The sequence below is a fragment of the Myotis davidii genome, unplaced genomic scaffold (assembly GCF_000327345.1).
Source record: "Myotis davidii unplaced genomic scaffold, ASM32734v1 scaffold616, whole genome shotgun sequence".
NCBI lineage: Eukaryota > Metazoa > Chordata > Mammalia > Chiroptera > Vespertilionidae > Myotis > Myotis davidii.
This window is the reverse complement of record NW_006291965.1, coordinates 1,714,707-1,740,912: the sequence shown is the minus strand read 5'-3', so window position 1 is coordinate 1,740,912 and position 26,206 is coordinate 1,714,707. Positions and strand designations below refer to the sequence as shown.

Below are 26,206 nucleotides of genomic sequence, written 5' to 3'. Positions count from 1 at the left end.
ACAGTCCCCGGCACGCAGATGTGCTCAGTGAATGTCATCGAATGAACACACCCACTCAAACTAGCCTCTGGAAAATAGGATGGCAGAGTGACTGCTTTATTCCTTGTTACACTACCATGTGAGATATATCAAACATACAGAAGAGTCCATAAAGCATACACATGTCCAGTGTAAAATGAAAACTCATACAACACTACCCAGGTCAAAAAATAGCCCCCTCTATTCTTAAGTCATCAGTGGATGTCATGTACTTGAATTGAGCGTGTCACTTAGATGAAGACTCAAAATTCTGTATCTGACCTGACGTGATTGGGGTCTTCTGCCAGGCATGTCCTCATCTTGAACCTCAGGCCTGATATTCTAGACACCAAATATTTGGCTGAAAGCCAAGCAAAACATCACTTGGCAGACAAGGTCTGAAATCCACTGCAGAAAGCTACTCGCTCCACTGGACAGAGTTCTGTAAAAGATCTAGGGCACCTGCGCTCCCCCTCCATGAGGCTGCAGGCTTGTTTAGACTCTGTCACGTTTGAGAAAAGACAACCTGTGAGCCTTGCTGGGATTCTCTGCTAACAGTTAACCTGCGGTGAGATCAGTCTCGTTTTTGGTGGCTGTTAATACAGATCAGTTCCAGTCCTGCCACGTTATCAGAAGGGGGGACTCTGCTCTGCTTGGAGTGAAAGCAGCCATCTGCTCCCCTGCGTGGTCAGAACACTGTGCCTTTGGATAGGCAGTAGTTACAGGATGTGTGGCAGCCTCCTCCAGGTGGCCACAGCATGGAGTTGGCAGGGCTCTCTGTTTGGGTCTCATCTGGTCCTAGTGCTGGGCTCACACTGTTTGCTCTTCCTTCCTCAGCTACCTCCACAACAAGGGCTTTCTCTCCCTTCCTCTCTCATTCCTTCTCTCCCTCTTTTCCTTCCTCTATTCTCTTTTTGTTTGTTAATCATCATGAGAGGATATTTTTAAATCAATTTTTAGACAGAGTGGAAAAGAGGGAGGGGGAGAGACAGAGAGAAACATCGATGTGAGAGAGACACATTGCTTGGCTGCTTCCTGCACGTGCCCCAACCAGGCCTGGGATGGAGTCTGCCACCAAGGTACTTGTGCCCTTGACTGGAATTCAACCCTGGACCCTTCAGTCTGTGGATGACACTCTAAGCACTATCTAAACTGGCTAGGGCTCCTCTCTTCTTCATAGCTGAACAACATTTGCTTTCTGCACACAGACTAGAATGACGACTTGTTCAATGAATATTTCTTGAACTTAATTTAACTAAATTGCAGGAAGTTACCAACTCTAAGATTCCCTTTGAGCTCACTTTTCCTCTCTTTCTCTGAAGCATGAATTCATGATCCTTACATTTAACTTATTCCAAATTTTAAATTCCTTTATAATAAACTTAATGCCCTTTCACCCTCTCAACTGACAAATTTCTAACTCCTTTATACATAGTCACTGAAATCTTTTTTGATTGTGTAAAGCCGATATCAACCTTGCTCTCGTTTTATTCCTTACTTCAGGAGGTTGAATTTATGTACCAACTATTTTGTGAGCACTGACCAGTTTTCTATGCTGAGGCTCCAGCAGGGGACATGGAGCTGGCATTCCAATGCATTTTTATAGTCAGGCTCTGAGCTGTCCAATAGGGTGGCCACAAGCAACGTGCCGCTTTTAAAGTTAAAATGTAAATTAATAAAATTAAAATTAAAAATTCACTTTCTCATTCACCCTGGCCACATTTTCAGGGCTCACTAGCCACATGTATCTAGAAACTACAATCTATACATATAAAGAGGTAATATGCTAATTTGTCCATTACGGTGTCCCAGTCATGAACAGTCTGTGGGCGGGGATGGGCGCGGGGACTTCCGCCCCTACTGCTAATGTCACGCTGCCTGCGTGCATTTTTTCAGGCCACCCCCCGCCCCCCGCCCAGTGCCAGGCCAGGGGACCTCAGGCCAAGTCCCCTGCCTGGCAGAGCTTGACAGGGGACCTGAGGCTGCACCTCCCTAGCCCAGCGCTGGGCTGGGGAACCTGATGCTGTGCCCCCCGCCCAGAGGGGCTTGATGAAGGTGGGGCTGGCCAGGTCTGGGTCTCACCCAATGAGGGTGGGTCGGCTGGGTCTGGGTCTCCTGTGTTTTCAAAGTGCGTGTGGGTGGTGGGTGGGGACTTGACTCTAGGTCCCGTGGCATGCCCCAGACTCTGACAGGAGGAAGATTTTATGTACATTTTACTAATTTTCTTTCGTCTCTGACACTTCTATTATAGAGAAAGGGCAGATAGCAAAATTAAAATATTTCTTCTAATTAATTCCCTTTTAATGTGCATGAATTTCATGCACCGGTCCACTAGTATCAGACAAAGCAGATCTAGACCAGTTCCATTGTCACAGAAGATTCTATTGGACCAGGCTATTCTGGAAGAATCTGCTAGGCCTACTCCCATTGTAAGAGTTTAAGAAATCCCTTCGTAATACCGTGAGATGAGTTTTTATGACAGATTATTATTCTTTCACAAGCCATCCTCCTCTTTGGAACACGAAGATTAAATCTAGAACATCTGGACCTTTAGTGCCAATAGGTTTATTTTGGGGATCCTGTTTTTATTTACAAGATGGTTAAGTCAGTGAGGTAGGACCAAATTTTGAAATACTAATTTTTCCTGCCTATCTTTCAAGGAGGATTGGCTTTGTACCTGCTTAGCGGGGATGGGTGTTCAAAAAAGAAGTGAAATTATAATAAAAATAAAGTTGATTTTCTGGCAGCATCTGCATTTGTGGTCTGAGAGCCACACTCACGCCTATACCAGCATTGTTTCCTTATGCACTCACTCAACAAAAGACATAATCTTCTCTTTTGATCTTTTTTATTTGAATCAGAATAAAAAAATGAATGCACAAAGCAGTGTCATCTTATGTATTTGGATAAAATGTCAAGTAGGAAATTGATTCCATCCTGGACCTCTGGTTTCACACATTCCTCAACTGAAGTAGGGGGAAGGAGTGGATGCAATCGCATGACTGGATGGTGTAGATGAGGGGTCAGTGAACTACAGCCCATGAGCCAAATCTGGCACACTTCAAAGGATTCTTGGCTTAAGTATATTGGGACTTGGGGATCCATTTCATGTTTACTTTATCCACTGAGAGAATCACTTAGGAAGTTCATTGACTTTAGGCATGTGGCTTTCATCCTTCATAGAGAACGAAGAGCTCCAGTCTTCCCGATCTATCTTCAAATTGCAGCTTTTCATTCATTCCTATGATTAGTTTGGCTGCTCTTCTCCAGCTCAATGTATTCATATCTTCCTTGAGAAACAGTGGTCAGTATTATTCTTGGTGTCCCAGGCACAGTATACAATATGGCTTTGCATTAGGTAAAGATAGCCCCTTCTGTTTTATTTTTAATGCTATGTTAGATGTTTTCTAACATCATTTTGGGTTGAGTTACACACCATGAAGGTGTCTCCAGTATTCAGTCTATAGCAGTGATGGCGAACTTTTTGAGCTTGGCGTGTCAGCATTTTGAAAAACCCTAACTTAACTCTGGTGCCGTGTCACATATAGAAATTTTTTGATATTTGCAACCATAGTAAAACAAAGACTTATATTTTTGATATTTATTTTATATATTTAAATGCCATTTAACAAAGAAAAATCAACCAAAAAATGAGTTCGCGTGTCATAGGTTCATCATCACTGGTCTATAGTGATTATTTCTTACCTGTATTTGATTGTATCTAGCTAGAGTATGGAGTATTCTTGTTTTTTTTAGTGACTAATTTCATCTTAAACATGCTCATTGTAAACATTCTCTGCTACTTTTCTGCTGACACACACGAAGCCTCTCTGAAGTCCCTCGCTGTTGGCTTAGTATTCAGGATTGTCATAAACTTTAGTTTCTTCTCTAAATCTTGTAAACTCCCATTTTTATTTTTAAAAAATATTTTTATTGATTTCAGAGAGGAAGAGACAGATAGAAACATCAGTGATGAGAGAGAATCTTTGATTGGCTGCCTCCTGCACACCCCCCACTGGAGATCGAGCCCGCAACCCAGACATGTGTCCTGACTGGGAATTGACTATGGAGTCATGAAAACCAAAGATGTTCCCGAATACTCTGCTCATGGCAGAGTTACAATGCCGGCTGAAAGGGGTCAATTGGACCAAGCACTAATTTAAGTATAGACACTATATTAGCAAGTTTAGACAAGGTTAAAGAAAAATTGAATACCCCAAGTTGATAATAAGAGCTCATTCTTGTGAAAGGTGTTTCTGTAGTATCACAGACCACTGCTAATTTCAAAAGGAGAGCCTCCTCTGAGATAGAGAATTCCCCCGCCATCTGGGGAGGTTCCTCTTTAGAATCTGGTTGCTCTGCATCACTACACAAAGTCTGGAGTTCCATCCTTTTAAGGCACCAGAACAATCTGTCCCCAGTATGATCTTGAGCAACGGTCACTAGACTGCCTGTGAGACCTAGGCACCTAGATACCATTAGCCTCATCTGGCCTCTTAGACTACTACGGTTCCAGTCTTCAGCTACCTCAGAACTCTGGAAAAGTTATTCCCACCAGACTTCCTTTACCTATCATCCTCTATTCCTGCAATGCAAAGCCCTCTGGTCAACTATCCTCCCCTATGCTACTGTCCTCAAATGACACTGGGCTTTCTGACCACTGAATTTTCCCATCACTCCTCCCTTGCTCCAGAGCCTTCTGAAACACCCTTGACACTGAACACAACTCTACTGCTGTCTCTTATGTTTATAAGCCCACTAGAGGCCCGATGGATGAAATTTCGTGCACTGGAAGGGCGTCCCTGAGACCGGCCTGCACCCTCCTGCAGTCTGGGACCCATCACTCCTTACTGCCTGCCTGCAGCAAAGGTGGAAGAGGCTCCCACCATTGCCATTGTGCGCCCGATGGATGAAATTTCGTGCACTGGAAGGGGGTCCCTGAGACTGACCTGCGCCCTCCTGCAGTCTGGGACCCATCACTCCTTATTGCCCGCCTGCAGCAAAGGTGGAAGAGGCTCCCGCCATTGCCATTGTGCTCGCCAGCCATGAGCCCAGCTTCTGGCTGAGCAGCACTCCCCCTGTGGGAGCGCACTGACCACCAGGGGGCAGCTCCTGCATTCATTGAGTGTCTGCCCCTTGGTGGTCAGTGTGCATCATAGTGATAGGTCGTTTCACCATTTGGTCAATTTGCAATTAGAGTTTTATTATATAGGATATTTTCTTGCCTTAAACAAAACCCATTTTGCAGTAAGACACCACCTTCTTGTAACATTGTCAAATGGAAATTGTACATTCTTGTACATCCACCACTGTCATTCCCATAAGCAATGTCTGCATTTTCATTGATACTCTTCCTCTTCCAAATCACTGTTTTACACTCTTGTGCAAAGAGCCCTTTCTTTGAGTTTCAGGTCATCCTGACCAGAATCTTCTTTTTCACACCTTCTGTCAGTTTTACAAACACTTCAATATTTTTATTGACAAACACAGAAGAACCTAGCTTCAAGACACTTCAAGACCTCAATTCCAGCATATCCTAGAATGCATTCTCATGGCCAGCTCTAGACATTGTTATCAACTGAATAGTTCCACCTTTTAATTCTGAATGGCAATTTACTATTCTCTGACCACGTCATCTTATCATCATTACTCTTAGGATTCTTAGTTCTCCATTTACTCGGTGCTCAGGCTAGACCTTTGATCACTTTTTCCCCTCCTAGGTACTTACTAACGTTATACCTTTATTATTAATTTTTATTGTTTTTGTTAATCCTCACTCAAGGATATTTTTCAATTGTTGTTTTTTTGTTGTTGTTGTTTGTTTTTAGAGAGAGTGGAAGGGAGATGGGGAGAGAGAGAGAGACAGAGAGAGAGAGAGAAACATAGATGTGACACATCAATTGGTTGCCTACCACACGACCAGGGCAGGGAATTGAGTCTGAAACCAAGGTATGTGCCCTTGACCAGAATTGAATCCGGCTCTATCCACTGACCCAAACTGTCAGGGCTATACTTTTATTTTCTTCTCCTGCCATCTTAGATCTCAAAAGGCATAACTTTAAGAACACTTGCAAGCATCTTCAGAAAGGCTAGTCCTCTTTCTTTCTGCCATACTGACACTGCAAAGCTTCAATCTTAGATTAATCAAATGATTTGTTTTTCCTGATCTGGACTGCTGAGTCTTGACTGAGAAAATAGAAAACGAAGCTATGCAAATCGGTGGCCCTAAGCAACTCTTTGCTATGTACTGACTTCCCAGAGTGGTGATTACAAAACATTAGAGCAGTTCCCCTTATCCAAGGTTTCGCTTTGAGGTTTTAGTTACCAGTGGTCAACCGCAGTCGAAATAATTAAATGAAAAATTCTAGAAGTAAACAACTCATAAGTTTTAAATTGTGTGCTATTCTGAGTAGCATGATAAAATCTCACACTATCCTACTCTGTCCCACCCAGGATGTGAATTATTCCCTTGCCCAGTGTATCCATGCAGTATACTCCTCTCTCATTAGTCACTTAGTAGCCCTCTCAATTATCACAGTGCTTGTGTTCAAGTAACCCTTATAGCAGCCTAACTTTACTATGTCACAATCCCTACGTAATTCATCTCTCTTCATCTCATCATGTAGGCACTGTATCATCTCATAAGAAGGGTGAGTACAGTACAATAAGACATCGAGAGAGAGAGAGAGAGAGCGAGAGAGAGAGAGAGAGAGAGAGAGAGAGAATGAGAGAGACCATTCACAGAACTTTTATTATGGTATAATTGTTCAATTTTATTATTAGTTGTTATTAATCTCTTACTGTTCCTTATTTATAAATTAAACTTTATCTTAGGTATGTATGTATAGGAAAAAAAATAGTATATATAAGGATTCAGTACTATTTGTGGTTTTAGGCATTCACTGGAGGTCTTGAAAAGTATTCCTCAGGGATAATGAGGAACTACTGTACTCTTCTTCTCAAAGCCCCACTTCATTGATACCTCCCATACACATACAATACTTCTCTCTCTCTTCTCTTGTAAATGCTTCACCTTGATGCTCATCTACTCTTTAAATCACTGTAATTGTCTTTTGCACTCACCACTGAAATGATTATTCTCTAGCCAAAATTACCAGTGACACCCTAAAGGTCTCATTGAATGAACACTTCTAAACATTCACCCAATTGAGCTCTTATCTTGCATTTGATACTACTGATTCCTCCATTCTTAGCATTCTACCCTGTCTTTACTCTCTACCTGTCTCCACTGGCAAGCTTACTCTCTCCCATAGCTTTGACAGATAGTTATGTTCTTGATCTCCAAATCTCTATGTCTAGTCTAGCTCTTTCTAGTTAGCTCCAGAGTTTGATATATAAAATAGCCTTCTTCATGGTTTTCTGGGAATTCCCATGGGAATCTCAAACTCAAGCCAATCCCAACTGATCAACTCCCCTCCTGCCCATCCTTCTTCCCAGGTTCTCTACATCAGTAAATGATATCACCTTTTAGACCAAGCATGTCAAACTCGCGGTCTGTGGTCCGCATGCCCCACAACAAATATTTTTGTGGTCCAGCCAATATAACCGTATGTAAGAAATGTTTTAATAAAAATTTTGTAACTTAATTTTTAAAATATCCTGTTATACATAATTATTAATAATGAACTACAACGTTCACTAATGACTGATAACTATAATCGTGTTGCATTCATTTCCCTTACGTTCAAGAAAAAATATTAACTTTTATTAAAATATTCTATTATTTTATGTTAACGATTATTTTATTTCAGCCCTTTGTATTCAGCATGTCTCTATCGAAATAAACCTACATTTCTATGAAAATTGAAGCTTTTTTTTTTTTTTTTTTTGCAGCCCACATAAACTTAAACCTTGTTTGTTTGGCCTGCGTTAGCCTTTGAGTTTGACAGGCTGGTTTTAGACTAAGCCAGAAACCTTGGAGTGACCTTCAATTCCTTTATCTTAAATCCTCATCCACTTCCCCCTCTACCTCTATCTTCACCATCTGACTTCTGTCCAGGTGCTTCTGATTTCATCTTCCTGAAGTCTCTTCTCTGCCCCAACTGCTAATGCATTAGCTAATGTCCTCTCACCTCCCATCTCAACTCCTTTTATGGACCCTTTACAGTTTTGCTTGATAGCTCTCACTAAATCATATACCAGATCATGGCATTATCCAAGCATGGAGTGTGAGTCTTCCAAGATCTATACTCCTGTCTCTCTCTTCAGTCCCATCTGTCCTGCTTCCTGCCTCCAGCCCTTCATCTTACAGTCGGCCATATTAAGTTACTGGAACTTTCCATGCTCACTCTCAGTGTGGAATGCCGTTCTTTTCCCTCTCACTCCTCTGCTCCTTTCTGCCTAGCAAACATCTGCTCATATTTCAGGGCTCAGCCCAACCTTCTCATTCTTCGCAAGGTTATATCTATTGGGCTCTTACTCTCACCCCAGAAGAACTGACTACTTTCTTGTTTGGGCTCCATCTCCACATAATCCTGTCAATATCAGTTTGACTCTCCTGGACCGTAAGCTCCTTGAAGACAGTTTATCTGTCACGTGCATCCCTATACCTCAGTGTCCAGCTCATTAATAGAAAAATATTTAGCGAATGAAGAATGGACCAATTAAAAGTGAAGGCCAGGCTGGGAGCAAAGGCTACGTGAACATTATGATAGTGGAACAAATGTTGATCACACTGCATACTGAATCATCACAAGGGCTTGCCTGCCGATAGTGCTGCTGTCTGTAAACCCACTAAGCCTCAATGTGCGTTGTAAACAAGTCAGGTAGGTACTCCGGGGAATGTGAGCTGACTTCCAGGGACAGAAGATGGGGGTGGTGGCTCATATTGGCCGGCTTCCCTAGCAATTTGTGTAAACAAAACCCAGCAAAACAATTCCCCCTCTCCCAAAAGTTGGCACTGTCTCAAGTGTTTCCTCTCCAAAATACTTTGTTTGGCCAGGCGACACTCCCCGTGCAATAGCTGCTGGGCATTAGTGTGCGCTGCATCCTTTAGAGGTCAGTCCTGAATACCAAGCAGATGCAGAGCCCGAGCCCCCAGAACTGGAGCCTGACAATTGAAATGCGTAACAATATCCATCTTCTCTGTTCACACTGCTCTAAGTTTCTCCATAAGCAGGCACATTTTAGAGACTGGCCTTGAGGTATTCTAATTTCCATACCGGAAGAGAGGAACAAATACTTTGAGGCAGAGAAGTAATGCAGGAGAGGGTTTCAGCTTTCCATGCTCACTCATACTCTTTGTTTCCTGATAAAAACGGCACTTCAAATCAAGTCAACATCACAGAGACAACAGGGGTACAAAAGAGTGAGGATTTTTTTTTAATAGAAAAATGTTGTACTAATTAATTAAGTAGAGCAAAACCAAACCAAACCAACAAAAGAACCCCCTCTTATTCCAGATTACCTATTAATTTCAGATGGAAAAGCCCTAGGCAGTAAGAGAAAATAAAATTGACCCACGCGTTAAGTAGATTGGCTAATTTAGGGCGAGTGGAAACAGCCAAATAATATTAAGTTGTCATGGTAGAAAGTAGTGCTTTCGTATGACTACCCAAACTTATAAAAACACTCAGAGAAGCAGAAAGAAGGACTAAATTTAGAGCCTGGTTTAATGCATTCAAGAGCATGACTCATTTCCCCCCTGTCCTGGTACGGCCTAGGGAATCTGTGTGTACGACAGGCAACACAAGGATGCCTTGTAAATAAAGAGTCGTTTCATTCATTCAGAGATGGGAGGAATCTGCCAACAAAGGTGAACTTCGAGGTACCTCACACACCCAAACAGAACCAGATTTCTCAGCTGGCGAGAGGCCCACTAGCTTTGCCCTGGCCCTGGCATGAACATGCTGGAAATTGATTTTGCTGCGCCTCTTCTCTAAGTGGCTTTTACCTCACTTGGGCTCCAGTGGGATGCTGACCAGCTCTCAGAAGCCATGCAACATGGGTCACCTTAATGAGATGCCCAAAAGAATGTCATCATTTGGTAGCGAAGCATTCAGCAACCGGCAGCCTAAGTCACCTCATGGTGGCCCCTAGGCTGGGTCTTAGGGAGTTAGCATTTTACATAACGAACACCTGGGGTGATTTTGAGCTATTCGGAAAAAACAAAGTGAAAACAAACAGACCAACAACAGCAAGTTCTATTCCCACCAGTTAATCAGGGTGTTGGTCTAAGTGTCCAGACAGCCGCCCATTGCTGTCCCTTCCCCAGTTTCACCATCTGCTGCTTCCGACCACGCATTTGCACTCGCTTCTGCTCCCACCACCAAAGCAGATATTTTAGCCTCTACAGATTGTGGAGATTAAAGCCAGACTATCATTTGTGTTAGCTCAACCTGGTTTAGAGCTAAAAGCACCTATGTTATTTTCTGAGTTTACAGCGACTCCACTCTTTATTATTTTTCTTTTAGTCTGTAAATACATTTGGAAAGTAACCTTATAGTCTTATTCTAGCTTTCTTGGCTTTCCTAGATAGTCTCTGGGTTTAGGGAAAACTACAAAAAGCAAATGTACATAGAAAATCTGTTGTTCACTATCATTGCTCCCAGAAGTGAGGGCATCAAAGCCGTTCTCCCTTCTGAGGTGTAAGATGGAGGTTAGTAACCCAATCCTAGGGCCCCGTTATATATCCATATATATTCATCCCAATGAAGAAAGATTATTTCCCCAAACATGAAATGGGTTCAGCAATTTCACAGTTAAAAGCAAAAAGTTAGATATAGAGCGCGTGCATTACGTTAGAAATGAGTCGCTCTGAGGTGTGTGTGAATGAGCAGCACTTGGAGAGGCCCACACAGGGCACAAGGCAGCATGGAATTGGTAGGCCCTGGGCAGGGCTGTGGGTCAGGTGGATATGAGATCCAATCAGCCTGAACACATGCTTCACAAACCAACCTAGACACGGCACAGAAAAGAGGCAAGACACTACAGGGCAGCATAAATGATGTGTACCTTTCTCAAAGAGCTTGGTACTTGGGTCTCCCAGGCAGTTCTGAATGACCGGGTGGGGCAGTCACCCAATCCCCCTTGGGCCCACCCAGTGCCATAGCATGAAAATCAAATAATTTAGAGGACAGGGATAGTCAATGACCTTGGCCAAATGTGATGACAGATTTGGCGGAATCTTTCTATACCCATTTGAGAAAGGACAAATACTCTTTAGCACTCTAGATAGAAAACTGGCTGATTTAGCTTAGAACAGTGGCTTCGAACAGTTCCTTCAGAATATCAAGAAGGAAGTGGTTAGGGGAAGCGTGTCATGAAGGTTGCATCCAAGGCTGGCTCTGTCACATAGTGGGGTTTGGGGTAGAAATTTATCCTCACACACATAGAGCACCACAGATCTAATTAACAATGTGGGAAATCTATTTTCATACTTCACTCACACGAAACACCTCTCTTCTGTATTCGGGGTGGTTTTCAAGTTCTAAACTACAATCAGCCCTTCTTTTAAAATAACAATAATAAATCCTCTTATTCAGCCAGATGGTGGTGTCTGTTGCACTAGGCTGGGTTCATAGTACAACATCAATAAATGGCCACTTGTAGAGGGACAGACAGAATCCCATTCATAAAACACACCTGTACCTCCCTTTCTCTCCCATCCCCAAATGTTACCTTGTCAAAATACCCGGGGGGCTGAGTCTCATTTTAGGGAACAAAGGAAAATGAGAAAAGGCAAAATAATGTAAGTGGAAAAGCAATTTCTTGGGGGGGGGAGGGGGCGGGAATAGTACATTTGGTCTCTGAGGAGAAAGATCATTGGTGGGCTTTTGAAGTATTGTTTTGCCTCGAGGGACCATTTGAAAGGAAAATTCCAAAAGAGTTTTCTCTGGAAAGCTGTCTTGGTGAAGGCTGCACATTGTCAACCAAAGATATTTCAACTAGGAGACAGAGTCAAAATTCTTCCTCAGTGAGTTGGCTGAGTCTTATGAAATGAATATTTGTTCCAATTAGCCTTCTTGCCTCAGAAAACTCATTCTGAGAGGGAAAGGGTATTCGTTCAAAATCCACCAAGGAAGGGAAAATGACGTAGAGGTATGGTCTGTCTCCTGTGGACACATGCTCTTCCCTGGCCTGCAGGATTCACACTCTTTGGTGCTTTGCCCTTATTTTCCTGGTCTCAGTCCTACCTGGGACTGGTGGGGGTGGAAGAGGGATGCTGACTAGAGTCTGCTCTTGCTCTTAATAAGCTCTACTACCTGGTTATGTAACCTTAATCCATGTCCACAGTCCAGGGCTCAAATGGCTGGCCTGTCAGCAAAAAAATGTCTGAGAAATGTTAATTCAACAATGTTGGAGGGATGTTATTTCTAGAGCTAAAGTCCTCAGGGGAAATGAGAAATAGTTGCTCCTGGGATTCGACTCCTCCACACTGAAAGATTTTTCTTTCCTGATGCTTTCCTCTCAAACAATGTCCCAATGCCTGGTGTGCCCTGACATTTGGTCCAAATAAAATTCTGGAACAGGCTCCTAGGATACAACTATCTTCACACTCTATACAAGGCGAGTGTTTATTATTGAGAATCAGCACCTATTAGGGCTTGAAACATCAGGGGCCTGGCTGCTGCTGCTGCTTGCTCCCCACACTAAATCACTTCATGATATAGATACTATTTTATGTTTAGCCTTTAGAGCAAGCAACTCAATTTATAACCTAAGGCATTTTCCATACTTCCAGGCAATGAATACTAGCTTCTGTGGAGTCTCAAAAGAGCATAATTTAAGACAGTGGGGAAAGGAGCTGGAGCATAGTTTCCAGTGCAAGGAAAACACCATGCAGATGTTGGCCCTCACTCTTGAATTCTGATGGTGAAATTGAGAATTGTTTATTTGTTCTTAAGTCAAACCCAAGGAATTTATTTTTTACAGGCTAGGGTAGGGGTGGGGAGTAGTGATGTAATATATTACTAATACTGAAATAGTCAACACATGGCCCTAGGATTTTAAATTCCCAAAGAATTTCAATCTTGTTAAACGGTTTATTTCTTGATCAAATTTGGCATAGCAGATGTGATTCGTGTCATAGAAAGGACATACCTGAAGAAACACCCGAGGATTACTTTGCTAAAATTGTATATTCACCTTCTGTAATTATTTTCTTTTTTTTTTCCTCCAAGATAGCAAGCTAGGAATTGGTCCTCTATCTTGAGCCATTTATTGAGAACAAACAAATGAACTTGGAAAAGACATGACCCGATTGAAGTTAAATACCTGACTTTGGTGTATGAGAATCATAAACTTGCTTACGGTCTATCTGGTCCGCAAACACCTCCCCATAAATCATCCAATAGGGCATGTAGAAGATGTTCTTGGCCAACTTCCATGATGGCTCCTCATTGGGAAAGAGAATGGCTTGCCTGGCAACCCCAAAACTCATCAGCACCACCAGCATAATGATGACAAAGTACATCATGTCTATCATCTGGAAGGGTGGGGAAGCAGAGGGAGAAACAAAAGAAAACTCATATGATTGAATGTTCCAATGACACTGACCTTGATGGGAACCTTTGAAGGAGGTTCACTTTCGATAATGCTGATAAGGGATGTTTAGATAGGGAGCTGTGCCCAGATAAAAGGACCCTTGGTTTATTGAAACAAATGTCCATGGAAAGTTATAAATAACTCAAAAGATCATTAAAAACAAACAAATCCTCAAATATATGCCCAATGGAACCCCTTCATTTTCCATTGTTGTGTATGGGACCTAGTCAAAACCAGACTTAGGAGCCAAGTAGCATAGAAGCTTGGGTATTTATATGAATTTAGTACTAACTTTTTCTCTGCTCTCATGGGAGGCAAATGTCCTTCTTGGTTTCTTCCTTATTAGCAAAATTGGAATTGGGACAGTTGAAATATTTGAAGAATTATTGTAATGTTGCAAATTCTCTAAGTTCTGAAAAGTTAATGAAGAGGTGGAAGCTCATGAAAATAATCATTTGTAAACAAAGCTAGGCCAACAAATATCCATCATATTCCATCTTCTCCTAGTAGCCCCACCTCACTGCGTGGTATTCTACAATAAGCCTGTCTTACAGAACCACTCCTTCTGTACTTCTCCTGCAGCATATGCTATCAGTTAGGAAGAGTGTTTTCATAGGCATTAGAATCAGGTAGCCCATTCCTGTGTCTGCTCTTGAAAGGTTGGATTTTCATCTTGACATGTTTATAAAATTCTCTTTTGACTGCTTTCAAGTACAATGTCATCGCTTGTTTCTCTTTCTTTTTTTGTTTGTTTTTATGACACATGCAATTTGGGATCTGTATCTTATATGCCAAATTACTTTCCTATTATCACCAAAAATAGATGAGAATGTAATAACTATTATTTTACCTGGTCAGAACAAACTGCCTTCTTCTTTTAGAAACAGTTCCCACCCATTTTGGCCAGGCTTGGTTAAACATGGTACCACACCCTCTGGCAACAGCAGCCATAGGAGGGAAGCATGTGACACAAGAGTCCAACCAGAATCCTTTCTTTGGATATTTTTCAGCTGAAGCTGGGAAAGAGGCACTGCCTTTATCTCTCTGTAATGATGTTAATCCAGAGTGTCTGAGTTAAGTGCCCCACTACTGATCAAAGTGAATGAAGCAGATATTTGAGAGAGAGAGAGAGAGAGAGAGAGAGAGAGAGAGAGAGAGAGAGAGACCTAACAGTGGTTGAGAGTCTGACTGCAGTAGCCCTTAAGGCCAGTTCCATCACATCATTGCAGGCTATAAATCTATCTATCCCTCCTGGGCATAAGCCAGTTGGAGATAAGTTTCTATCCTTGCATCAAACCATCTAATACAAAAGACTTTTTTTTCTTGGATATCAAACTTCCTCAAAAGATGCCCACCCACAAAGATAATTGATGGTAATCTTATCAAGGATAATAAAGGCTTTAAATTAGTTTTAAAATTTTATTTTAAAAAAGTGCATTCCATGGTGCCTGTTATTGGAATTACAACATTACACCCTTCCTGTTTGCATTAGGACACTGGGGGCTCAATATATTTTATGTCAATTTATCAACTTCCAAGGCAACTTCAAAATCCATCTCTCAAGTATTATGTGACTTTGAAACTAAGAGAGAGTCTCTCAAAAGGTGACATTAATTCTTATTTGTTCACTGTCCTTAAAATATATATGCTAGTCAATTAGTTATTCCTTTCACAACTTAGAGGCCTCAGAACTCTCTTAAAATGAGCAAGCCAGCTGTGTTGAAACAGTTTTATAGGAAACAAGGGTCTGCTTCTCATCCTTGCTCTTTTTTTATTTTGTAAAATTCTTTCATTATTTATTTACAAGAAGTTCTACCAATGAAGAAACACTAATGGGTTTTTCATGTTATATTTATTTAGATTGACTAAGAGGGGTGGGAAGAGAAAGGTGTGTACTCATGAGATTTAGGAGCTAGTCTGATCCAAGAAAACTCGGCCAGTAAATATAGCAACTGTTCTAACTTCTCAGGACTGTTTTCATTCAGATTGATTGTGATATTTACCCAAAGGATCAAAATAATCAGAGAGCAGAGATATTCTTCCCAAACACTCAATTTCATATATTTCAAAGAAGTCTTAGCTTCCATTCAAATACCAAAATCTAATAGAGCGGAGTGCAGAAATAGAACATTATGGGTGAGAACTGGGGCTGGCTACTTATGTTTTAAAGCTATTTTGTCCAGTTGATTCAGTATTAAGAGACCCGATTCTTATAAATATTCTTTGATTGTGTTTTATAGAGAAGAGTGTATACTCTAGTGGCTAAGCACGGGTTCTCAGGTGTCAGACTACCTGAGTTTTTTCATCTTGGTTTTGCGAGTAAAAACAGCGAGGTGGTCTTACTTAATCTTGTGTGGTTTGTTTTGTTTTGTTTTCATTTTCAAGATGGTGATAATAACAACAATAATAATGCATATTGTTTTTGTAAGGATTACATGAGATAATATGTGAAATGCTTCATGTGGGTCGTTTTCAGTAAATGTTAATGTATTATTATTAGAATTGGGAGAAGGTCAGTCTGTGGAGTCAGGTAGACAGGAGTTGGAATCCTGCTTTTGTCCCTTGCCCAATTTCAATTTGTTCCACTATTTAATTCATGGTGATGAAATAGGTTATAATGTTATAATGATGATGACCTATCTGACATGGAGTTTGGCACACAGTAAATGAAAGCTATTATTGCTGTTGTTTTTATTCTTATACTTCATTATATAAGTAAGCTTAGCACTAGGCTTGGAGAATCCCACGGAGAAGTGGGATCCTGATCTAAAGATCAGTGGGAATCATACTTGATCAGTATTGTGTTCAGGTACCTTAACAGCTGTGTCTCTCCCTAGACCACAGGGCACAGTTACTTGGCAGCTCAGCACTGAACAAAAACTCTCGAATGCTGAGGGGCTTTCAGTATAATCACATCTGGGCATATTTTGTTAACCTCCCAGCCTGGCAGTCCATCTGGCTCCCTGATAAATTCTATAGGCACATTTTACCTACCTTCTGGATCAGTGACTCAATTATTAAACCAATTATCCTAAAAACCCCGTAGAGAACAAAGCCCCCAAATATACTCATTTTCTACTTATTCTTGACTGATAAATGAAATCATTCATAAGTTAGAAGGTAGAGAAAATGCACTATGTCTTTCTTGCTTATTCCATAGTAAGGTTTAATTCTAATAAAAAAGGGATAATTATGCCATCATTAAAATGATAGACGTGGATTTTAAAATAATCTTGCTGCTTTAGTTTGACTTTAGTTATTTCAAATAGTTAAATGCCACTCAACCTTTTTAAAGTAATGTATTTGGTTGGTTTGCGTCTTTTAAGATTTTACTTATTGAAATAAAATAAGGTAACAATTAATTAGAATAAAGCAAACAATCAGATTATGTAATCACCCAATGTAGTGTTTCTCAACAGGGGGTATTTTGCCCCCCTACCCCACCCTCCCACCCCCAGAACATATGGCAATATCTAGAGACATATATAGTGAGTGTGTGTGTGTGTGTGTGTGTGTGTGTGTACACACTGGCATCAGTGGGTAGAAGATGCTGCTAAACATTTTATAATGCACAGGACAGCTTTCCAGAACAATGAATATTCGAGTCCAAAATATCAATAGTGTCAAGATTGAGAAAATTTGGCCTAATTTTATAGCTGTTACAGTCTTTCACTTTCATTGGGCCCATTTAAGAATCCATTTGACAATCTCATTGGAAGCTTCTCCTCTCTGCTCAGAAAATTCATACACTCACATATTTTTATATATAACTTGGATAAAGGGTCCACTGATCCTCCCATCTAAATGTCTCCCGTAGACTCTAAGTTGAGACTCTGCTTCTAGACGTAGGAATTCTCACCACAATCTCAAATTCACTACTGAAGTAGAAAGATTATATAACAGGCAGTGTAATAGAGTAAGATGCTTTTCTTTTTTTCTATCCAAAATACCCAAATGAGCTGGGATACAGTTTTGGGATTAGTCTTAAATTCAAGCTTGTTCAATTTAAGTTTTTCCTCTCTAGAATGGGTTTGGAATATTTTCCCTAAACAATGCTGTTGTTACACACACCAAGCTTTTGTACAAAAGTGTTAGGAATAGAGCAGAATAACTATACTCACCAATTTCTCCCCATTTCATTGTATTTTAACAGATATAATATGAACATAATAACAGAATTTATCAACTACCTACTATGAGCCACCTACTGTTGGCTATTTAACATGTGTAATTTCTAATCATCACCACAACCTTACAAGCTCTGCATCTATTATAACTACTTAAGAAATGATTAAACTGAGTTTCAAAGAGGTTAAATGAATTGATCAAGGTGTCATCACCCCTTCCTTTTGGATTCAAGTTTTCCCTCTCTTTGCATGACTTTGTCAGTGCTTTTGTAGGAAGAGTTGGTTACTTAAGATTCCTTTTAGTAGAGTTTCACACACATTCACATAATAAATATTGATTTGTTGGCTGAAAGGTAAGCAGAAATAACGTATATTATTTTAAAACTTGAGTAAGAATGATAAAGAACACCTATTGACCAATTGTTGGTTTCAATAGCTCATAAATGGAAGTGGAGTGGAGGTTACTAACGAAGAGGCTTTTCGATAAGAGGTGTTTGGCATTACAGAATGAATGGCTTGGCTTTCCCACATATGTGCTGTAAAGGTGAAGTAGAGGATACTCTGAGAAAAGTGGAAAAACTGACTTAGAAAAACCAAAACAACTCAGGCTCTGATTCTTCCTCTGGTGAGTCTGGAGAGGGAGCTGGTTTACTTGGGCTCTCCCAGGTTCACACTAATGTGTTCCCCTAGGGCTTGGTCTTTATGGAGGTCTGGAAACTGATGTGGCCAAGAAGTTGGAACAACTCCACAGCCATTGTGGGAAGCATATTAGTTTGCCACTTGGGATTCATTAAAAAAAAAAAAAGATAAGTAGGGCATCATCATAGAACCTAGTTTTTAACAGACATCATTTTCCAGCAGTGTAATAAGACACATGATATAGTGATAGAACTTAATGGTCAATTCGAGCACAACCTAACAACTGAATTCAAATAAATGATGTTTTTCTTCTCTTTGCGTAGGGAAAGGCATTTTCTTAGCACTTCATTAAAAAAAAAGTAATGTTAAAAATCTTAAAAATCTTTTATATATTTGGAGTGGAGACTTACTCCTCCAAGATCCAGCAAAAATATAACCTCCATTTGAAACCCTCCCTGACCTCCACTCTCTTTTCTATGTTCCTATTGTACTTTATATACATGTCTATTACAGCATTCTCACACTGAATGGTAATTACTTCTCTTCCTCCTCTCTTCAGTCTCATGGAATTTGTATACCCAAATCCTAGTCCAGTGCTTGGCACAAAATATATACTCTTTATATAGTTTTCAGTAAGTAAATGTGTGAGTGATGGCTGATTGTCCAGTTATGTATATAGATGTAGTCAAACTCCAGAACACGCAAAAGGGATTAAAAAATAAAACACCCCCAGGACCATATCAGTTACACCTTGATAGCAGGCCCAAATGAATTACAGTGGGGCCTTGACTTACGAGTGTCCCGACTAACGAGTTTTTTGAGATACCAGCTGTCTCTCGGCCGATTTTTTGCATTGAGTTGATAGAGTAATTTGAGTTAACGAGCTCCTTAATGAGCTCGGTCTCCAAACGAATTAAACTCGTAAGTCAAGGCCCCACTGTACCTCCCTCTTCCTATTATTACCACTCCTCATTTGAGAATTTATCACATGGAATCAGAGAATTCTACTTACCATTTTTCCAATCATCATTACATATGGGCCCAAGTATTTGTTCACGCCGAAGATGTCCAACAGACGGATGTACCAATAAATGATGTTCACACAATAGATAACCCTGCCATCGCTCCTGAAGGGCTGGTCTTGGAGACGAAGGATCATTCCAACAGAGAACAGAAGGATGGCTATGAGGTCCGTGACATTCCAGTACTCCTGCAGCCATACCTTCACTTTCTGTAGCAACTTCCCTGGCTCTGACATCAGAATCTAAGGGGCAAGGAAGAGAGTGGGGCTGGTTAGGATTGCGGTCTATGTTCTCAGCCCAGTGGCAAAGTGCTAGGCCTATTAATTGACAACTATAGCTTGTTTTCTTTTTCTGTGTCTACTGGAATACTTGCATGCTGTCAATGTACAATGGGGCAAAGTGTGGGCTATCCAGAGGCAAATATTCCAGAGGCAGATATAAGTAATAAGTTTGATCTTTAGGGTTGCCTTACAATTCCTAGACACGAATTAGGGTTTCCCCTATAAAATGATTGATTCCTAATACCCCGCCAAGCTCTGAAATCCTCCTCCATCTAAGTCAACAGCACCACCCTATTGAATTACTCAGACCACCATCTTGGAGGACCCCTTTACTCTTCTCTTACATCAACATGTCCTATCACCTCTATTTCTAAGTCCAACCCAATCCAACCACTTCTCACCACCTCCACTGCTGCCACTCTATTGTGAGCCCCATCACATCTCCCAGATGACTGCCACAGCCTTCTAACTGGCATCCCTGCCGCCACTGTTGCCTGCGCTGCCTCAACCCGTTCTCTGAGCAGCATACTCTTTACAAACGGAAGCCATGCTCTGGGTGGGGATTCCACAGTTGTATGTATAGGTAAAAACTCATCAAGCGTACCCTTACAAGTTGTTTATTTCCTTACAAGTAAATTACACCTCAATTTAAAAAGAGACTTGAGAGATAAACAAGAATAAATTCTAAAGCCAATTTTGATAATTGAATGCTTCAATCATCTGATGCTTTCATTATAGAGAAAGATCCAAGCTCCTTGATGTGACCTCATTTGATGGCGCACCATACTCTCCTCATTCCCCATCCTGTAGCCATGGCGGTCTGCTCTTAAGCATGGCAACTCCATTCTAGGCACAGGTCATTGGCACTTGTTCCTTTTGCTGGGCATTTTTCTTCTCCCAGATTTTTATATGCTTGGCTTCTCCTCACCCTCATCTTCAAGGTCTCTGCTCACGTTTTTCCTTCTTAGGCGACCTTCCTTGAGTGCCCTCCCTGCAGTGGTCTCCACAGCCCCAAGTCACTCTCTGTTACTCTATTCTATTTTTTGAAGATTTTATCACTATATGAAATTAACTTCTGTGTGCATGTATAGTATGTGTGCCTATGTGTCTGTCTGTTTGTCTATCTATCTATCAGCTACCTATCTATCTATCAGCTACCTATCTATCCATCCATCATCTCTCTCCACTAGACTCTAAATTCTGAGGGTAGACCCTGTGTTCCCCAGAGCCTGTTACATAACACTCAAGAAATATTTGTGGACTGACTGATTGTTGCAAAGACAACTCACAGCCATTCTCCAGTCCCTTTTACTGCTGGGTGGGGCTCCGACTTAGCTTAATTCTAGAGGAACCTTTTTGCTCACACACACTCTATGAAATGAACAGATACATAGCAGGAGTTGCCACCCATCCCGTCCCACAGCCTGCCCCAGGATACGAGGAGCCAGGGAAGCCAGCCTACCGAGGCAACGTAACAGGGCTACTTGTAGGAATCATTTGTGTTTACCCCTGAGCTTTCATCTCTTTGACTTATGACCTACCCCTTTCCCAACTCAGAACCTCTCAAAGGAGAGAGAAAGGACGGGGACAGTTCTAATCTGCAGCTATGTATTTGAATTGGCCTATCCCTCTTTATGGCTTACTTTGGCCTGAAATAATAAGGAAGGGAGGCCACTGTAAGTCAGGACGAGGGCTTGGAAGGCTAAGCAAGCTACCAGGAGCCACGTGCCAGCCTCACTCCTAAGCCAGGGCTTCCTAACCGTTAGTGTGCATCAGGATGACTTGGGGGACCACAGGTGGCTGGGCCCCACGCCTGGCCTTTCTGCTTCAGTTTGCCGGGTGTGGGGCTTGAGGATTTACTTTTCTAACAAATTCCCAGGTGAAGCTGGTGAACCCAGATTGAGAACACTGCCCCCTCCATCAGGAATTCCCGCAGCTGCTGTTGTCCCGGTGGCTTCTCACCCCCACTCCACCCTACGTGGGCAAAAATCTGTGTGTGCACCTGTGGGGGCAAGGAGGAGGGGGCCACGAGTTTCTCTAACCCTTTGCCCACACTTTCCCAAAAGTGTTCAACACAAGCTTTACGGTATCGTTTTTTATTTATTCTTTAAAATATTTTTTTTTGGATTTTTCAGAGAGGAAGGGAGAGAGAAATATCAATGATGAGAGCGGATCATTGATTAGCTGCCTCCTGAACGCCCCCTACTGGGGATTGAGCCCACATCCTTGGCATGTACCCTTGACTGGAATTGAACCCGTGACCCTTTAGTCCGCAGGTCAACACTCTATCCACTGAGCCAAACTGGCTAGGGCTATAGTATGGCTTTTTAAACTGAAAATATTCTTGTGATTTCCCAACATTAAAAAAATAAAAAGTGACAAGCTAACTGGCTGGAGGTGAAGCTGGAGTGGAAAGTCGAGCCCCACCCTCTGCCCCTGTCACTTCTCCAGCGGCCTCAGAGGCACCTCTCAGGACCCCGCGGCTCGAGGAGGATCCCGGGTTGGCACCCACTGAGAGAACAATGGGCGGGCCTAGGGGGGGACTAGTCAAGTTTAAGACCTAGTCCCCTTTCCAGCTGTGGAATACAGAAAAATAGCCCAAACAAACCCTGCGTCCTACCAGTACTTTCCATGACAGTGAAGTGGGGATGTCAGAACAGCCCCGTTGACCTCACAGTGGTGGGGAGGACCCCATGAGACAACGTCTACCAGCACACGCTGTAAACAGTCCCGCGCTACTAAGGGATTACCGTGGCTTGTTTGGGTGACTACACGCAGAAGTATGTGTTTCTGGGAATGGGAGGGCAGCTTGCGAAACCACAAAGCCTTGCATATCCCTCCTCAGAAGCCTGCAGACTTGGCCATGTTTCCAGGGTCTTGCACCTGAGATCTTGCGGGCCCGCGTGCTGACCGTGAGGAGGGACCTGTGGGGTCTTTGCTCTCTTGGCAGCTGAGCATTTCTCGAAGGGGTTCAGGGCCATGGGGTGGGCAGGAGGGGGCTGCCTCCCCAGGCTGAAGAGGACAAGGTCAGACACTGAAGTGGTAGGTCCTCCGACCTCACAGCTTCCTCAGAAGCCAGGGCTCTCCTGCTGACCCCGCTGACCCCCGCTGACCCCACGCTGACCCGGGCTCCGAGCCCTCTGCTATTACATGCCACCTCAGGAGAAATGGATACGCAGCCCGAGGTTCCTGGCAGCCCGCCTGCTTGGCCGCGTCTTCCAGAACAGGCTGTGGAGTACAGGCTGCTCCCTGTCTTCTTCCAGTCCCGTCCCTGGAGACAGTCCAGCTCCTTGCTCTAGTCTTTCCCTTTTCTGCTTATCGCAGGGAAGGAGGCGCATCTGGGCGTCAAATCACAGACGCAGCGACCGAGTCCTTAGCGGGAGGAGGTCTCAGTTCTCAGAGAGCCGCACAAAGACCACGGCAAATGTATGCAAAAAGCCACACCCTGGTCAGGAAGTAGAGGCCTATGGACTGGTCAGAGCAAGGCAAGAGGGCAAGGCATTAAAAATAAATAAAAAGTCGAGTCCCTTATAAAATGGGAGTAGCGTACCCACAGCCAAACTCTCAGGATGGGGGCATGCTGGTTAGTTTAAATATTCCCAAAGCAGTTTAGAAACCCAAGAGAAGGGCTTGAAATACACACACACACACACACACACTAGTATATGAGATTGTTTTTACGTTCTCAATAGGAAGGGGTCTAATAAATACTGCATCTTTCCCTCTATAAGAGGACATTCTAGAGCTGAGACCTAAGCTAGTAAGGGCCTTTTAACCTGTTTCTGTGATGAAAACAATGGTGGATTTGTGGATTCGCAGGAATCCTTTTTCCCGTGGAACTCAATATTATTTCCCCACTCACTATAGTACAGAGACTGAGTCACTTATAAAATGGGAGTAGCGTACCCACAGCCAAACTCTCAGGATGGGGGCATGCTGGTTAGTTTAAATATTCCCAAAGCAGTTTAGAAACCCAAGAGAAGGGCTTGAAATACACACACACACACACACACACACACACGTATATGAGATTGTTTTTACGTTCTCAATAGGAAGGGGTCTAATAAATACTGCATCTTTCCCTCTATAAGAGGACATTCTAGAGCTGAGACCTAAGCTAGTAAGGGCCTTTTAACCTGTTTCTGTGATGAAAACAATGGTGGATTTGTGGATTCGCAGGAATCCTTTTTCCCGTGGAACTCAATATTATTTCCCCACTCACTATAGTACAGAGAGGAGGATGTTCGCGACAGAGGGAGCAGGAGACTTGACAGGAGCATTCTTCCAGGAAAGGCCTCTCCTGCAGTGCTCTCAGGGGGAAACGCAGAGGAATCATACCCACAAGCCTGCCTTCCCTATGGGTTTGGGAATGGGAGCTTGGGGAGGCTTTGAATAGGGTTGCAGCGCCCTCTGGTGGATTTTCATTCATTTGCGCCGTTCTGAATGTGATGGCCTCTGAGGCTGACTTAACTGTCATGTGGGGGTGGTGTTATTATGGCTCCTTTAACTCCAAGGAGGGGTGAGGGGAAGAGAGGGACCTACACTCTCAACCTGAAGGGTGAGAAATATGCTCAGTTCACTCCAGTGACGCCCAGGGCTGGTGCCCAGCAAGTATATAACAAATAGTGAGAAGGAATAAATCAGAGAACAAATTAACTTCCTAGAGTAGGTGAAACGCACTTGGAGAATCATAGGTATTGGCGCACCCTGTCCAAAGAGACACCCAGAGGGAGGGGTTTGCAATGGGAGTTAAAATCGGAAAGATTTAAAGATTAAAAAAAAAGGTAAAAAGTGGAAAAACTTAAAAAGTCATGTTTATAGGGAGAAGTAAACACCTGTAAACAGCTCAGTCAGTGTGGCTCAGTGGTTGAGCATTGACCTATGAACCAGGTAGTCAGGGTTCGATTCCCCGTCAGGGCACATGCCCGGGTTGCCAGCTCAATTCCAGTGTGGGGCATGGAGGAGGCAGCCAACCAACGGTTTTTCTCTCATCACTGATGTTTCTACCTTTCTCTCCCTCTCCCTTCCTCTCTGAAATCAATAAAAATATATTTAAAAACAAACACACCTGTAAACAGTGTTGAAAACAACTTGAGGGATTCCTCGAGCAAATGCCATGAGAGCAGGAAATGGACTAATCCTTAGGGCTCATGGAGTGACGGCCCTGGGAACACACTGGAGGCCTCCCCCGGGGTTGTCTGCAGCCCTCGAAGCCACGTCCTCATTTCTGTGGCCACATTAGAGAACATTCTCTTTAATGTTCTGGATTTGCTTGGATTGGGAGCGTCCCCCTCCCCCCTCTATGCACAGATGTAACCGACCACCGTCTTTTCCCTCAGTTCTTTTTTATGAAAGTGGTTACCTCTCTCATCTTTTCTATTCCCAGGGTGAAAATGTAGGAAATGACGATCCATTCCTGGGTGGAAGGCCAGCGCTCCATCTTCACTAACACGATATAGTTGAAGAGCATCAGGTATCCGATGTACGCCAGCTGTAAGGAAACACAATACGGTGCTCTGGCTGCGAAGGCCCGGGAGCCCTGCCCTTGGGCAAGGCTACCTCACGGCAGGACGAGAACAAGGTCAGCGAGCGGGACTCGGAACTCATGACCTTCAAAGCTCTAAACTCTCCAAAGGATAGAAAAAGATGGTAACGTTGGAAATAATTTGATATGCAGCCTCCCTTTGGACTCTTACATTTGTCTCTGTGTCATGACGCATCACTTTGTTTTGCAAGGACCCAGGCTCTTGTGTCTCCCTGGCTAAAAAGGGAACCTCTTCGCCCCAGAGCAGCGCTTGCTGTGTGAGCTCCAGGTTCTTGAACTAGGGCAGCACAGTGGATGGTTGCCTAATGAGTGCCAGGTGGATTGAATGTCGGTAAGAAGGAAAAGAAGACACTTGCTATACTTGTAAATCGGTCAAGCCAACACAAAAATAGCCCGGACTTTATCTAGAAGCCTGACTTGAATTCTCTTCTGAGATACTGTCTCTTTCCCCCACCGCCTCCTACCTTAGGATGGCTGGCCTGGCAGTGCCCTGGCAGGGTTTTACCTGTTTCTCATTGCACCACCTTCCTGCCCTATTCAAGTTGGAATATTCCTTCCTGGTTTCTGCTTTTTTTTGGAAACAAAACAAGAGAAAACAAAGCAATGTTTTCGAGAGAAATGGCCGACTGTGTGGCCGTTCTGTGTGGCTGAGTGTAGCTTGGAGTGAGCTCATGAGGTGCTGGCATCAGAGACTGAACCCTGTTGGGACTGGCTGGCTTGCTCGCCGGGTGTCCCTGGGAGCCTCGGGGTTCAGGTTTGGTGATGTCCCTGGTGGATTCAGTTATGTCTACATGGCCGGAATGTAGGAGGGCTGGTGGGTTCTTGCACAGGGGCTGGGAGCCTAGGAGGGAAGACTCACGTAGGGGGAATGGCATCTAAGTTAAACCTTTTCTAGGCAAAGCTGCAAGCTGAGGAAGGCGCTTGCAGGCTCAGGGGCCTGAGGGGCTGTGAGTAGGAAGGAAGAGTGAGTTTATTCAAATCTTCTGTACTCTTTGGAGCCTGCATAGCAAATGGGACACAATGTGGGCAAAGGATCGAGGCCTTGAGGTTCTGGAGATACAAGGAGAA

At 42.9% G+C, this 26,206-nt stretch overlaps 1 protein-coding gene across 8 annotated transcripts in view; it reads right to left on the bottom strand.

Moving 5' to 3' along the window:
* Window positions 1-26,206, bottom strand: part of TRPM3 (transient receptor potential cation channel subfamily M member 3) — a 457,422-nt gene that overhangs the window by 42,887 nt on the left and 388,329 nt on the right. For all 8 annotated transcript variants that reach the window (XM_015565001.1, XM_006765282.2, XM_015565000.1 and 5 more), the window contains 3 exons: window positions 24,956-25,084; window positions 19,303-19,554; window positions 13,291-13,465 (listed from right to left, as the gene is read on the bottom strand). In XM_015565001.1, the coding sequence (XP_015420487.1) occupies window positions 13,291-13,465; window positions 19,303-19,554; window positions 24,956-25,084 (556 nt within the window). The remainder of the gene's footprint in view (window positions 1-13,290; window positions 13,466-19,302; window positions 19,555-24,955; window positions 25,085-26,206) is intronic.